The sequence below is a fragment of the Watersipora subatra genome, chromosome 3, assembly GCF_963576615.1.
Source record: "Watersipora subatra chromosome 3, tzWatSuba1.1, whole genome shotgun sequence".
Taxonomy (NCBI): domain Eukaryota; kingdom Metazoa; phylum Bryozoa; class Gymnolaemata; order Cheilostomatida; family Watersiporidae; genus Watersipora; species Watersipora subatra.
In genome coordinates, this window is record NC_088710.1 from 70051433 (window position 1) to 70067344 (window position 15912).

The window sequence follows — 15912 nt, forward strand, 5'->3', positions numbered from 1 at the left end:
AATGTTACTAAGAAATGTATTCAAACAAGCATTTATGGTTGTTAAATTTCCATTATGCTCCAAGCTTGGAGCGTTTCTAGGTTGTTCAACACGAAGTCAGAAAATGTTTGCAATCACACGATGGGACATTTATGTCCAGTAGTGAGTCATTTTCCACCCCTTTTTTCGTACCCTGATTGACTTTTGCAAGGTTTCCAGAACATTGTCATGTCAATGACACAATTTAACCATTGCTATGATGGAGTTTATTTAAATTACAATAATGAATCATAAGTATGATAAAACAAGTAGTTGCTGCCGTGGCTTTATGCTGTCCTGAGTTGAAAGTAAAGTACCACCAGTACCCAGCCTCTAACAGTTCGTAGAGTATAACATTGACTGGAGCTTACTCGCTAATCAACTGAACGCAAGCAGTAGCCTTCAGAATAGATCCGGATTAGTCAGTTGAGAGGACATCATAGTTTATATGAAGTAGCCCGCATTTGGAGCTTTGTATTCAAGTTTGGGCAATAACAGTCTCGACTGACTGTGAGATTCATGAGTAAAAAATATCTGGAATTAACTTAAAGCGTTGTTTTACATGCATGTGCCCTTTGATCTGAAAACTAAGCTAAATAAGGAGAAATGGCAACTTTGGTGAATTTCATCAGCAGATGTGGCAGATATTGTTGCATTTACAATAATTTAACTTATTACCCAATGTGCTCCAAGCTTGAGTGTCATAATACTTTTTTTATCTGGTCGAAACATTTTCAAGTCATGCTGCTTTTTTCTATCAGATCTTTTGTGTTAATTTTTATAGTTTTACTCAGAGATGTTTTTAAGGTTTAAAAATGACTAGATTCAATCCAACTCTCCTCAAAAAATCAACAATTCAATTCCCAATTCTTGCATCATAGATCAGGTAAGAATCATTTCAATTCAATACGCAAAACGCTGCTAGTCAGTTCTCAATTCGTTAGCTATCTTAACCTTCATTGAATCAATTCAACTCCTTAGACAAAATCAATTCTCTATCAATTCCCCACCTGCTCACTAGCTAGCCTGTTCAGCCTTTGCTTTGAATAGAAGTTCCTCACCCATACAAATGTTGTTGGGTAACCCCTATGTAAACCAAGCTTAAAAATAAAATAAACATTGATTGTAGCAGTTTTAGTTTATCATACATGTACATGTATATCATTTAACAGTTTTTCAACGTGCTTGGCAGTTCCATTTACAAAATATGAACTTTGTTAAAGTTGAATGGGTCATTGACCTATGGAGGGCGCATGATGATCCCCCATGCCTGAATATGCGCTCCACCGGAGCACTGGTTGCAGGCGCAGTGCATAAAACTTCCATAATTTCAGCCAACTTCGACATCTGCTTCTTGTGTTCAGTCCAAAACTTATACAGGTACATGTGTAAAAGTTTTTCAGCGATGACAGTCAAATTACTTTTTACAGTTTGTCCATAATACATATTGAACAGCACCCGAGCATGATATTTCTCATTTATGGAAGCTAGCTACCAGATTTGCATTATCACCAACACTAGGAGTGATATCACATGATATTAGTCAACACATCACTACACGTAGCTTACAGTTACGCCAGCAAACGCAACAACCACTAAATAATTTCTGCCAGCAAACGCATACAAACAACCAAAATAGAATAATACAGGAGAATTTACCTTCACGTGTAGCAGCCAACCCGAGATATGTGACTAGCTTACCCTCTAGGCCAGCGGTCTGCACAGACCTGTCAACCTGGTGCTATGCAAATGAGGGAGAAATTAGCCTGTAAAGCCCCGGGCTAGCGGAAAAGTTTTTAAATGGGGACCTAGGCAGGTTAACATTGTATTTCAGCTCTAAAATTATGCTCAAGTGAATTACAAAAACAAAAACAAATCACGGGCAACTTTTACGAACTTAATGTTCTATATTTCAGTTCTACAAAAAAATGTATCGTATCCATGGTGATGAACATAACGTAAACACAAAACTCTCAAAAGTTTACTGTAAATGAATTTGGTAATTAGACGGATGCTATATCATCTCTGCATTTGAGTCTGCACTGATTTGAGATGAGGTAGCTGCTGCTCCTTGATGTTTCAAGTTGTAGGTTTTGGCTGACTTTTTAAGACTTTTGAGTAAGTCAGCTTTCAACTCTGTTTCCAAGCAGTAAGTAGAAAAGTTTTATTTTGGTGGCTATCAGAGCATTCCGTTTCAGAACATAGGTCAACCTTAGCCTCGGTATGTATTTTTTCAAGCATAAAAAACGCGCTCTGTTGCTGCATTACTGTGAGGTATGCAGAGGAAGGCCCTCATTTAAGTCGTCAGTAAGGGGTAACGCTCTAATGCCATAGCATCCCAAAACTTTGCTGGTGTTGATTGCAATGCTGAAGTATCATTTAGCTGCAGGTTGACCTATTCATGGTGAACACGGTCTAGATCAGTGGGCTGCGTACATATGCCAAGTGCTTTTGCTAGCCATCTGATTTCATCGGGTTTGAAGGACATCTTCTGGTTAACATCACTAGCTGGAACCATCTTTAGGACTTTGCTGACCAAAGGAAATAACTCCAACATTTTAGATATGACAGCCATTGAAACATTTCTGACTGAGCTGAAAGTAAACAGTAAAATATACAGTAATCAGTTATTTATGGCAATTTGACTGAAAGGTATGGCAAGGTGTTTCTTTATTTAGACTTTTAGTTTTGAGACTTATAGCTGGTAAATAGGAATAACAGCAAAATGAGAAAACAAATTTTAGAGCACCAGACCAAGTGACCGCCAATAAACCATACTGTTAAATTATGACTTACCGCGTCAGATTCAGAACAAGAAGTACCGGTACTGTCTAGCTGTATAAGGTTCGTTAGTTTTCTTCGGGATTTTTGTAGAGCGTCGTTGGCATTTACGGTTGGCATAAAATCGGTCTTGGCCTTGACATAACCTAAACTGTAATCTTGACCTTTAATCAATCATTCAGATAGAGTTATCCAACATGCCCCCTCCCTTTGAGGACAGGGAAAACAGTTTGCAAGTGGTGGGTTATAGGAAGTGATTATTGCAGAAACAGTTATTACCAGTTTAGCATTAACACACAAGCTGGATAGAGCACAACAAGGTGGGAAACCAAAACAATGTTACCAAGTCAGGAGTGTTTCGAGAAAAATCAGCGAAGCTAGCATTAGATGAAATTATGATGAGCTTGGCATCAAGGAGCAATCGAAACTGATATTAATATTAGCACAGGCATACATACCTATTAACCAGCTACAATATTCACGAATAGGTTGCGGTTGCATTTAAGTATATATACATGTAGCTGACTTCAGAACTCCCATACTATTGCCGTTAACTACTGAAAGCAGTTTAGCAGTCAGTCTCGCCTTTCATTTCGACATCATCCTCAAGGAGCCTATCATGTAACTCTTCATCATTGTCGGAGACAGTAGCCTCGTGTGGCTCACTTCCTCCCTCACCTTCTCCCTTTAACCTGGCCGAAGCCTCGCTATCGTTTGCTTCAGCCGAAGCCTCAGCACCGCTTGCCTTGGCCAAAGCCTCAGCATCACTTGCCTCTGCCGGAGCCTCGGCATCACTTGCCTTGGCCGAAGCCTCAGCACCAGAAACAGCGTTGGCCGAAGCCTCAGCTACAGTAACTTTTGACATAACAGTTGGCAATGAACTGTTCCGAGGGGAAACAGGGGTTGCGCTGTGCGCACCCTCCTTGGGACCGCTGGAACATTCCGCAGACGAATCTTCAGGTGTACGTGATCCCCAAAATTGAGCCCTCACGTTAAGCAGCTCGTTAACAGATTTCTAAATATCTTGTGACAACAGAATCACATTCATAATTCTGCTCTTCCTCCTTAATAGCCTGCATTTCTCTCTCATACCGAAGCTTAGTTTCTTCTTTTCATCTCTCAAACTGTAACATTCTCTTTTGATAGACCTTCTCACCAGGTTGTCCCCTACTAGTAACATTTGACAGAAAATCATTAACTGCACCCATTAGAGACACATTAGGCTGTGTAGGCCTACTAGTACCAGCTACAGCTGCTGCATAACCTTTAACCTTAGCATCAGGCTCATTACTACTGGGAACTTTAATCTTTCTTTTACCACCGGACCATGTGGCCCTCCCTTTATCACATCCAGCGACCTCATGGCCCAATTTGTGACAAAAGCCACATTTTGGCACCTTACAGTCCCTGACAAAATGACCGAAACTTGGCACCTATTACAAGTAAACCCTGGACATTCGCTAGCTACATGATCGCGGTTGCACCTGCAGATCATACAGTACAGTTTACCATTTTTACTGAAAACTTTGTCGGCGTTAGTGTCATCACTTCTCCTGTCACTGGAGCTCTTCCCACTACTCGGGCCATCACCCTTCGCTGATCCGTTAGGCTCGGTCATGAGAGTTTGTATGTTCTATAATCTATAACAGAAGCAGTTACGAGTAAACCATATCAGAATATCTGTGAGGCCGAACAAGCCTGCCACTTCTCGTAATGGTAGCAGGCGTTTCATCCGGTTCAGCCGCAGATGCGGTGTCTAGCGCAGTTGCTGGGGCCTCTTCACCGCTAGGCAGAAGGCCAGGTACCATTGGACACTTAGTGTCTACTAGACAGCTACCCAGATCATTATCAAAAAACCTGTCAAACTAGTTTTCGTGTAGCAAAAACAAATGTTTCCTGTTTCCCCGGAGCTCTCTGTCTTCTATCCTCACCCAGTAACTGTCTGGTAAAGGATCCTTGCGGATCACAATACTCCAGCCCCGGCATCAGATGGTGACTTGACCCAAACTTCATCATTGACGTTCAGTTCAGGCATTTCTGAAACTATACTTTTTATCAAAGTTACGCTTAATTTCTGTTTTCCTGTTTTCGTCTTTTCGTTCAAATTCCTCGTAATCCTCCTGACGAGACCTGGGCAGTCCAAACGTAGACCTTACTGCCCTGCCAAATATGAGTTCGCTCAGCGAATACCCAGTTGACAGCGGAGTGGTTTTATAGACTGACAAGGCTTCGATCTTCTCCTCATTCTTCAACCACAACTTTTTGACTATTTTGACAGCACCTTCGGCTAATCCATTAGATTGAGGATAGCGAGGGCTACTCGTAACCAACTGAAAACCATAGCTAGCGGCAAAGTTTCTAAATTCATCACTATCATAGCACCTGCCATTGTCCGACCGTACAATTTTAGGTACACCAAAACGAGAAAATACGCTTTTCATAACAGATATTACTGCACCAGATGTCTGGGTGTGTACAGGTAACGCCTCAATCCACCTAGAATAGTAATCAATGATCACTACATACAATTTGCTTTCAAAGACAAATATGTCAGAGCCTATTACCTCCCAAGGGCAGGAAGGCAATTCGCTTTCTACCATTGGTTGGTGACTCATATCACTATAACGGATGCAAGTATTGCAGCTTTTCACAAAATTCTCTATGTCGTTACTGACACCAAGCCACCAAATGTATGTAGGCCTGCGCACGTCATCTACATTTCGAGATACCCTGGTGACCTTCATGACACTTTGCTAGATACAATTCCCGCAAGCATTCCGGGATAGAAATACGTGAGTCATACATTATTAACCCATTGCACAAGGTCAACCTATGTCTACACGTATAATACTTTGACATCTCATCACTGAGCAAGTGCAAAAGAGTTTCCCAATCATTATTAATATGACTAAGGAGCTCTTTACTAACATCAGTTGGCATAGCGTCTTTAATCTCACTTTCACGACCTTCTGTATCTATAAAGGCTGCTACAATAGCCCCAACATATGCTTCCATTTCCTTACTTTTGTTGAGGTCTACAGAGTCATAACTACCGTTAGGACGACTCAATGAGTCGGCTAAGCACATTTTTGCACCTGGTGTATGAAATATGTTGTAGTCATATCTCATCAACTGTAACCTCAAGCGTTGAACTCTTGCTGGCAAATTGGCCATATCTTTTTCACCCAAGACAGACACCAATGGCTTGTGGTCTGTCTCGATCTCAAAGTTACGTCCAACCAAATAAAAATCAAATTTCTTACAAGCCCAAGTGATGGCTAAGGCCTCTTTTTCAATCATTGCATACCTTTCCTCTGTCTCCGTCATTTTTCTGGAGGCATAATCAACTGGCTGTCCCACACCATTATCGTCTAATTGTAGGACAGCTATAGCATTTTTGCTAGCATCTGCAGAAACCCTATGCTTTTTGTTCAGGTCAAAGATACACAAAACTGGGGCTTTAGACAGCTCTTGTTGGATCTCAACAAAAGCTCTCCTTTGCTCTTCTCCCCAATACCATTCAGATTTCGTACCTGATATAGCATAAATCAGAGCACAAATTCCAGCTATCTTAGAACTAAACTTGCTGAGGTAATTTACCATGCCAGTTAGGCGTCTCGCCTCCGTTTTATTGGTAGGCGGAGCCATCTCAATAATAGCTTTTATCTTATCAGGGTCAGGCTTGACACCCGCAGCACGAACTACGTGGCCTAAGAACTTTGTTTCATCACAACCAAATTCACATTTTTCCTTTTTCAGGGTCATGCCCGATTCCTTTATTCTATTCAAAACTTCCCTCAAACGTTCCCAGTGTTCGTCGGGACTTTTCCCATAAACCAATATATCATCCATAAAGCAAATGACACCTTTTAACCCTAACAGTATCTTTTCCATAGCCCTCTGAAAGAACTCTGCAGCTGAAGAAATCCCAAATGGCATTTTCTTAAAGCAAAATCTGCTCCAAAGTTGTCAGCAGTTTGCATTTTGGATCTAATTGTACTTGCCAGAAACCATAATTTGCATCAAGTTTTGAAAATACTCTACCCTCTGACAATTGACTAAGCATTTCTGAAACCCATAGTAAAGGATAGACTTCACGTTCTACACTTTTATTCAGATTTGTCAAATCAACACACATTCTGATCTTACCACCCGGTTTAGGAGCAATAGTAAGACCTGAACACCATTCAGTTGGATCCTCGACAGGCTCTATGATATCATTAGCCAACATAGAGTCTATCTCAGACTTTGCTTTCTCCATCAAACCAGCAGCAATTGTGCGAGGCGCATACAAACATTTAGGTTCAGCTCCAGCTTCAATTTTATCTTAAAAATCCCAGGCATTGTTTCCAAACCAGTAGAAACCGAAGGGAAATCTGCAATTGGATCAAACCCTTCTGAACTCAAAGCATTAATAACAGCCAACAAGTTAAGGCTACGTATCTGTGGTAAGCCCAGTAAGTTCGTTCTAGAACGTCTGACAATATATACTGGAGTTTCTATAGATCTATAAGTACTTTGAACATTCACATTAGACATTCCTAGGACATTACGCTTATTGCCATCTTCCCCAACTAAACACCGTTCGGGTTTCTCTAGTTTTAACTTTAACCATTTACTAGAATTTTCTTCAAAACAGAAACTTTGGCACCAGTATCAAAAGTGAAATCTATACTCATACCATTCACTTTCATAGTGCGTACTATACTATTGCTGCTGCCATATAGTCACCTATTAACTTTAGTGAACCTCACTCTATGGGGACTTTTACTGTCTTCCCTTGAACCCCTATAATCGTATCTATGTGGACTGTGATGCCGTCTACCGGGGCTCCTATTACGACCACCATGAAAACCCTGCCTCTGTGAGCTAGACCTTCGCTTATCAGGACAGTCCTTTGAGGTGTGTCCTTGTGCGTTACATGCCCTTCCACTTACAACGGTAGCAAGTTCTGCCATGTCAAGCAGGAGAGTTGCTACGCATGTAATATCTTGGGCTAGGTGACCTGTGACTGTCATTACCACCTCTACTGCTGTTGCTAGAAGCACTTGAGTCACGGGAACGATATTTAGAAAAACTGGAACGTTTATCCCCACCATATCTGTCATGATACTGACCTTTATTCACGTCAGAACTGTTACTTTCAACGCTAGACCTGCTAGAATCTTTAGACCTATAACCAGGACGGTAATCATACTTATGGTATCTGTCACGGCTCTGTTGGTGCGACCCATAACCAGACTACCCTTTGCGTGGCCTTGCCGAGACAGAATAAGCACCAGCGCCACTGCTATTACTCGTACCATGGCCAAAGGCGTAAGCACATTTATCAGCATCTACTCTCTAGGCACTACTAGTAGCATTAAAACGGCCAGCTTTCACTTCAGCTAACACGCTCTCTGACTCTCTAGCTTAATGCCTAGCTTTTAATTTGGAAGCCAAATTTTTCCAGGACAAATCACTTTCTTGCAACAGCTGCATACGGGTCGACGAATCACTAAGACCATCGATGGCCAAAGCGACTGAAAAACGCTCACGCAATTCCTCACTTTCTCCGAAACCCATAGTTCTGCTCAATTTCTCAACTCTTAGCAAATAATCTATAGCATTTTCATTGACCGCTTGTGGTACAGTAGCAAATTTCATTGTTCTAACATAAATACTTTCTTCGCGCTCGAAATGCTGTTGTAACAATTTTAAAGCATCTCCAAAAGCATTTTCACCGTCAGAGTCAGTATCAAATCCTAGAATTTGCAACAGCTCAATACCCTCATTGCCTACAGCACTCAATAACGCTAACAACTTAGGTCTTCCACGAAACCTGGGAACTTGTTCGCTGGACACAGTTTCTCTACCTAGAGACCAAGTAGCTAAATCGACAGCAATTTTAAATTGCAATAGCCATGACTTGAACGATTGAGTCATATCTGAGGCGGAAAACACTAGCTTAGGAAACGACGACAGATCTATCCTATTACTCATAGCGGAAAACTTCCGATTGATTTCAAACAATAACAAATGGGTTGACACAGTATTACAACACTAACTCGGCACTATAAACAATCACAAAGTAACACCGCTAACAATATGCTCAAGCAAAACAACACAATATCACTAAGCACGAAAATACACTGGCACGGCACTGACACGAAGGTTCACGGAAAATACACTAACACGACACAGAGGTAACCACTGACACAAATTTGACACGAACACTGTAGCTACACCATGATTATCACGAATGATCACCACCACAAGAAAACACCACTACACATTAAACACTAACACGCATCACCGCCAGCCCCACGTAGGAGGGACCGACGCACGAAACACCAAGAAACTATCAGAACAAACGGTGAATCCTTTAATATATGGAATGCAAAATAATTTTAAAGTCTAGAAAATAAAAGTAGATCGTTCGCAAGTTATGTGTAAAAGATGTTAACGGATTAAAATTAACTTCTTTTATCCTGCCGACTACGCCATGTTAAATTATAACTCACCGCGTCAGATTCAGAACAAGAAGTGCCGGTACTGTCTAGCTGTATAAGGTCCGTTAGTTATTCTTCGGGATTCTTGTAGAGCGTCATTGGCATTTATGGTTGGCATAAAATCGGTCTTGGCCTTGACATAACCTAAACTGTAATCTTGACCTTTAATCAATCATTCAGATAGGGTTATCCAACACATACTTCACATTTTGTTTAACTTACTAACCTGAAGAATTGTTGGATTTGGACTTGGCTAGCCTCATCTTCCAAGGCTACTCGCTGGGTCAGACACTCTGTGCCAACAAATAGTTCCAAGTCAGAAAGCCGTTTCTGTGGGTCTGTATATGGAACCTCTGTAATGGCAGCGTGTTTCTTCCTCTCAGGAACACTGATGAGAGAACTCATGCATTGTTTGATTAGCCTCTCCATAGAAGAATAAAGAAACCACAATTACTAAATCTTCACCCTGTAACCAATTATTATCATGCAATTTAACTATTTCAACACAACATTTTTGCCTAAATGCTGACACAGTGAAGTATTCTTATTTATGAGAGAATGAGATGTATGTAGCACACTCGGAAAAAGAATAACTTTTTTCTGTATTTGTTTCATTGAAAGTCTTTCACAATAAGGCACAATTACTCAGAATTCTTAAAGTGTTGATTAGTGTTATAAGTTTAGATTTATTTACTGTAGCAAAAGGAGGTTAATGTTAAGATGAAATGGTTCATATCAAGGACAAATGGCCTTCTCTGCAATAAAACCCTTACCCTGTGCTGAAAGTTGCAAGTTACAATGCATTTAGGTACTGCAATAATACAACAAATCATTTTACCTGAAATTTCATGTTGAAGGCATAGAATGGTTCCAGAAATGTGTTGATGAAGTGCAGCCATGGAAGCAGCAGAGGGTCCATAAGTTGACTGTAAATATTGTGAACTTTAGAGCGAGATCTATCAATTTTACAGTGAGCTCCAAAGTATGACCTTAGAGCACTGTACTGCTTCAACATACGCTCGACACATCTCCGCAAACTCAACCATTGTGTGGGACAATGTTTCAACAGGCGTTGCTGCTCACTCCAACAAATTTTTGTAACTCGCACAACTTTTCCATGCGTTTAGTCCTGCAATTAGAGGTTATATCAGTAGTCTAAATAAACTTACGTAGACATTTTTAAGCATAGACATCAACAGACAGTAGTAATTTATCATAAATGCATGGTCTATTTTACAACATTTTAAATAAAGCTATATCAGTTTGAGACAAATCTGTCAGTAAGTTCATTAAATGCATACCTGTTTTTAAAATGAGATACCATATCACATATCAGCTCATCGACGTTGAACAAAGCCTTGTTTAGAGATTTCCCAACTACCAAATTAGCCATGTGGCAGATACACCCTACATCCACTATCTGAGGGTTCACAGCTCGCTTCTTAGTAATCACCCCATTGCGATACCCTTTCCTGACAGAACAGTTGTCACTGTTAAAGGCTATCACCTTTTCTCATGGTATCTTTAGATTGCTAAAATTAAAAGACATGCCTAAATGACTTGTTATGTGTCACCATCGACATCAACTATCACCCGACCACCATTATACAGTTAGCTATGCCTTAAGTACCATATCAGATAAACAGTGAGTTACTTTCCAGAGTCTTACTTGTTGGTTTATTACATAAAAGAGGCAATATTAAAGTGCAAATTGACATGACGCGACCTGTCAATCAAACCAACCACCCGATAAACTATTGACCAATCAGCGTCCAGATATGACGAGGCTTAGCAGCCAATGTTGCTATCCACCATGACCTCCGACAAGCTCCGACAAAGCAGCAATAGTGAATGTTGTTTTGAACGTTAATTTTGCTTCTATTTTTACCGTTTATTTGACGATTTAAAATGGTGAAACGATGTCAATTGGGTCTTTGTGACTCCGACAGTAGATATCCTGAAAGACTAGCTGGGGGAGTGAAATTTATTCCATTTCCGAAACCGAAAAGTAAACTGGAAAAGTGCTTGAGATGGATAAAAGCGTGCGGGCGTCCTCCCGATTAGCTGAATACAAACAAAATCAATGGAAATTACCACATGCTTGTTTGTACAAAGGTACGTTTTAACTTATAGCATATAATCGAAGTTGCCTAGCCGCTTTGTCAATCTATTTCAAACACAAGCGTCATACTCTTGGCCGGGTTTTCTCTGTTTTGCACCAATAGCTTTATTCGTTTTATTTTTGTTCAGATGTCGAATCGCCATATTTGGTGTTGGTAAATAACGACTTTTCGTTAATTCTACACAGTGAAATATTAATTTATCATGATTAAGTTTCTTACACTGAAACAAAAAGTTGCGCACTTAGTATGTAAATAAATAAAATATCAATTTACAAACATACAAGACATATATTGAGATGCATGAATGATTTATTTTATTTGAATTTCAATAAAGATAATTTCTACAAAATATTGACTTCATACAATAAACAGAACAAACATCAACATACATACATGTACATTATGCTAAGGGCAGAATTGATCATTATTCCAACAGTCATTTTTTTATCCGAATGAGAAAAATGGCTGGTCACATGAAACACACATAAATAATTGGACACAAGTACATTAAAGAGAAATAAGTATTGCCAATATATTTCAGCAATCCTATCAATGATGAAAACCACACACCCACAACGACGTATGAAAATGAGAATCTGAATGTACATCCGAAGCCAAGTTCAACAGAAACAGGTGAGTCTCAATTTAATTTAATCCACAAACACTTTGCAAAATACTGAACACATTTTCGATAGTATATCTTCCATTGTACACCTGTCAGGAAAGATAAGGATGACATTTGTTTCCTGCCAGGTGTAGGTTACAAAGTCACAGAAATCTGCACCAGTTACAAGAAGCTGGCCCGCACTTGGTACCAATACTGGTGCGTTTTTTTCAAGGAAATATTTTCACCATCCATTTCAAGACAAAAGTCTTTAGTAGTTTCAATGGCTTGGCGGATTGTTAAGTTTCTTGAAGAAAAAGGGCACTTGATGTCAAGGATACCGGATTTCCCATTTTCACAAATCTTTGAATCTGGGCTGGCCCCAATACAAGGGAACTTCGGATTGGTGATGAACCCACAGTCATGCACATGATATTTTGTCCTTTCTGATATATACTTTTGGCCACCTTTTCGTTACACATGCCATAGGAGGTAGATGTCGCTGTAAATTGCTTTGCTGATTTTAAGCTGTGTGAGAACTTTTCTGTAATTGGGGATTTTCTCTTCATTATCTGACCAAATTTGGATGCTGTGATCCTTTTCTTTCTTTCAAGTAGCCAAAGTTTCCAGTCTGCTTGACCCCGAGTATTCATTTCTATCTGTCTACTTTCTTCCAGTGTCACAATCACTGCACATAACTTTGCCTAGTAGTCATTGACTATGTCCATGTTGTTAATCTCTGGTACCTTGGGAAAGGCCAGGTCACCACATGGAATGGGGGGCCACAGGCAACTCAATAGGCTGTATCAGTGGTGCCTGTAAAAAGAACATTTCATTGTATGCAAAGGTTAAAAAGTAAAAAAGAATGATTTAATTGTGCTTTTAATTATTTTTCAGGAGCGTCACCACTTAAGATGTTAGTCTTGGTTTCTGGAAATGAACAACAGAAGAGAATTTGTGAAAAACTTAAGCAAGAAAAAAAGGCTTTGGAACAAAGACTTGCTGAGCAGATTCTACAGATTGTGGATTTGAAAAGGGAATGTGCTGCTCTGAAGGACAAACCCAAAGAAGACAAGAAAAAGCATGACCTTATCTTCATAGTTGAAAAGGTTCGGGGCTTTCCGATAAGAGACAGTTTCAAGTATTACACTGGGTTTGTCTATGTTCAGTTTATGAACATTTTCAACTTTCTAGTGCCAAATAAAGTTGAGTGTCCATTTAATTGAAAGAGAACAGTTTCTTCGGTAAAAATCATGAAACTACAAGACCAGTTACTGTTAACCTTGATGAAACTAAGACTCAACCACCAATTTAAACATCTCGGGCCCCTGTTCAATATTTCGCCTCAAGACGCAGGAGTGGTTTTCCGAGAATGGATAAACTACATGTTCTATTGATTTGGATCTGTGCCTCTTTGGCCTGAGCGAGAAATACTGATAGACAATATGCCGCCTAAATTTAAAACTGACTTCCCAACAACATTGCTCATATTAGAAAATTTTGAACGGTCAAGCTCCTTGCGATCTCAAAGTCAGTGTTATTCAGACTACAAGTCAAGCACAACACTAAAAGGTTTAGTTGGTATTGACCCAAAGGGTTCATTTACATATATTTCCATGCTTTAATCAGGTTCAATATCTGACAAGGACATTACAAGTAAAAGTGGACTGCTGAATGTTTTGAGAAATCTGATAGACTGCAAGAGGCTACATGTAGGGGGTGGCATCATGGTAGATAAAGGGTACTTGATAAAAATGAAATTGAAGCTCTAGGGTTGAAGTTGATAATGACACCATTTGCGCCTGGCGCCGGACAAATGTCAACTGGTGATGTCACTTTAACCAAGAAAATTGCAAAGCGCAGAGTGCATGTTGAGCGAGCAATATCTAGAGCAAAGAAGTTCAAAATAGTTGACAATAGAATAGAGATCAGTTAGTTTCTAGTGGTGAATCAAATCTGGTTTAACTGTTGTTTCTTGACAGGATTCATGCCACTACTTAGACAAGACAAAAAATAACCTGGTGCTTTAGCGTTGAGCCAGCATTCTGTTCACCACTGCTGGTGGTCACTGTCTTGTATGGCTTGGATGCTAAGTACCGAAGTGGTGTACCCCTCATAGCGGCGAGAAGCTCAATGCCCCTGTCCAACAGCTGAAATTTTCTGAAATAAAGTGAAACAGAATGTATTATCACACTTTGCATTTATTTTAGAGATTTAACATTGAAATTTTATTATTATAAGGAGCACTTTTTCAATTCATCCTTGAAGAATTGTTGACTATTTATTCATAACATTGTAACTAAAACACATGTGTTTTGTTTATAAACACAGTGTCTTTAATAAAGTGTTGAAACTCACTACTTTTTTTCAATTTTATACCTATTGTCAGTTGTCTGCAGTCAGTGGGTGTTTCTTTTGGTCTTCATTTACCCGCCGACTGATGATCATGGAGGACCCTGGCTCTGCAATGATTTTTCTCCCCTTGGCCTGTCCCATTCCTGCGGTTTTGATGTGCAGGCTGGTTCACTGGGAACTTCTTGCAGGCAACTGGTCAGCCAGTCCGTCAACATGAGAACTAGTCCCAGGACATGGGCACATTCCCCTCCAGCTCTGAAATTTAAATGTCTTATTATGAAATAATGGGCCTCAATGGTGTGTATCATGCAATAAAGGTCAAAACAGAAACCATTAAGTGCTAGAATACTGTATGACAAAAATTAAATGTATCAATTAATGCACATCTTGACAGTAACGTGCCTAAAATAATATCAATAGACGTGTTGCACAGAATTCTTCCAATCTCCCATTTGCCATATCAAAAATCGTAAAAAAAACTGTCTATGTACAAATTATTTGGTCTAATCTTGACAGGTGCTGTACCTGGTATAGATCAGACTCATGGAACAATAATGAGGCAGTCATGGTGAATATTATTAAAACACACTTATTTTTGTAAGAATTAAAGAGTTAATTTACCCCGCTTTACAAGAACAGTGTGCATCAGTGACCTGGTGAAGCCCGATCGAAATATGAACAATATGCGGCTTCTCATTCTTTCGCTGTGACCGGTACGTTGTTGCCTTTACAGTACTTTCTTCATCATTTTTTTCAACAAACACATTCACTGATGCTTGCAAAGAAGTTTTCATTTGCATACTTTCTTCCTTGAATTCGTTGCCTAGGAGTTGGAATATACGGTAAAAAGCTTTCACCAAAATCACTCGGCAAACAATGTAAACTCTGTGTAGCCGCCATTTTGGTTTATGCGTGTCAGAGGTCAACTAGTTGTTGGTCACGTGACGAGTGGGTGGAGCTACACTGGGAATCGCGTTGTGTCAATTAGTGAGCTCTAGGATCTAAGCAGAAACAGAACATGAATGTTAGAATTGCTTTTGCTCCACAAAATGTTAGAATTGCTTTTGCTCCACAGAAATTTTTAGAGGCCACTCAACAGCTACAGTAACTACCTCTGGTACCTGTTATTCCTAGAATAATAATAACGCCAAGTTAAAAGGACTAGAGTCATGAAACAAAAATCTAGTCAGCAAAGATACTTTGCGTAAAACTCACCTAAGAGCTTTGTCCAGAGTAGAAAACAAATATCCTGCTGTGTACAGATTACATATTGGCTTGCCAATAAATTTTGTTACAACTTTACCATCTTTAAGCACTCGTGCAAGTATGGTAAGCTGTTTATCTATATGGCGATCTGTTGTCTCATCTATCATGAAGCCGGAATTTCGGGGACAAGGTTGCTGACGTGGTCAGCAGCAGAAAATGACAAATTGTGCTTTGCCATGGATAGCGTATGAAGGGATTCTGCTTTTGTTACCTGAAATAAACATGGTCAGTGTTGGATTAACAAAATTTTAACATTTTTGTCATCTATTACATG

The 15912-nt window shown here is 39.7% G+C and overlaps 1 protein-coding gene across 1 annotated transcript; it reads right to left on the reverse strand.

Moving 5' to 3' along the window:
* Positions 1 to 3367: 3367 nt before the first annotated feature.
* On the reverse strand, positions 3368 to 4607 carry LOC137390947 (uncharacterized). The gene is made up of 2 exons (XM_068077261.1): positions 4467 to 4607; positions 3368 to 3814 (listed from the first exon to the last, which is right to left on the reverse strand). The coding sequence occupies exons 1-2, from the start codon at positions 4605 to 4607 to the stop codon at positions 3368 to 3370; spliced, it is 588 nt and encodes a 195-aa protein (XP_067933362.1).
* Between the last annotated feature and the right edge of the window lie 11305 nt (positions 4608 to 15912).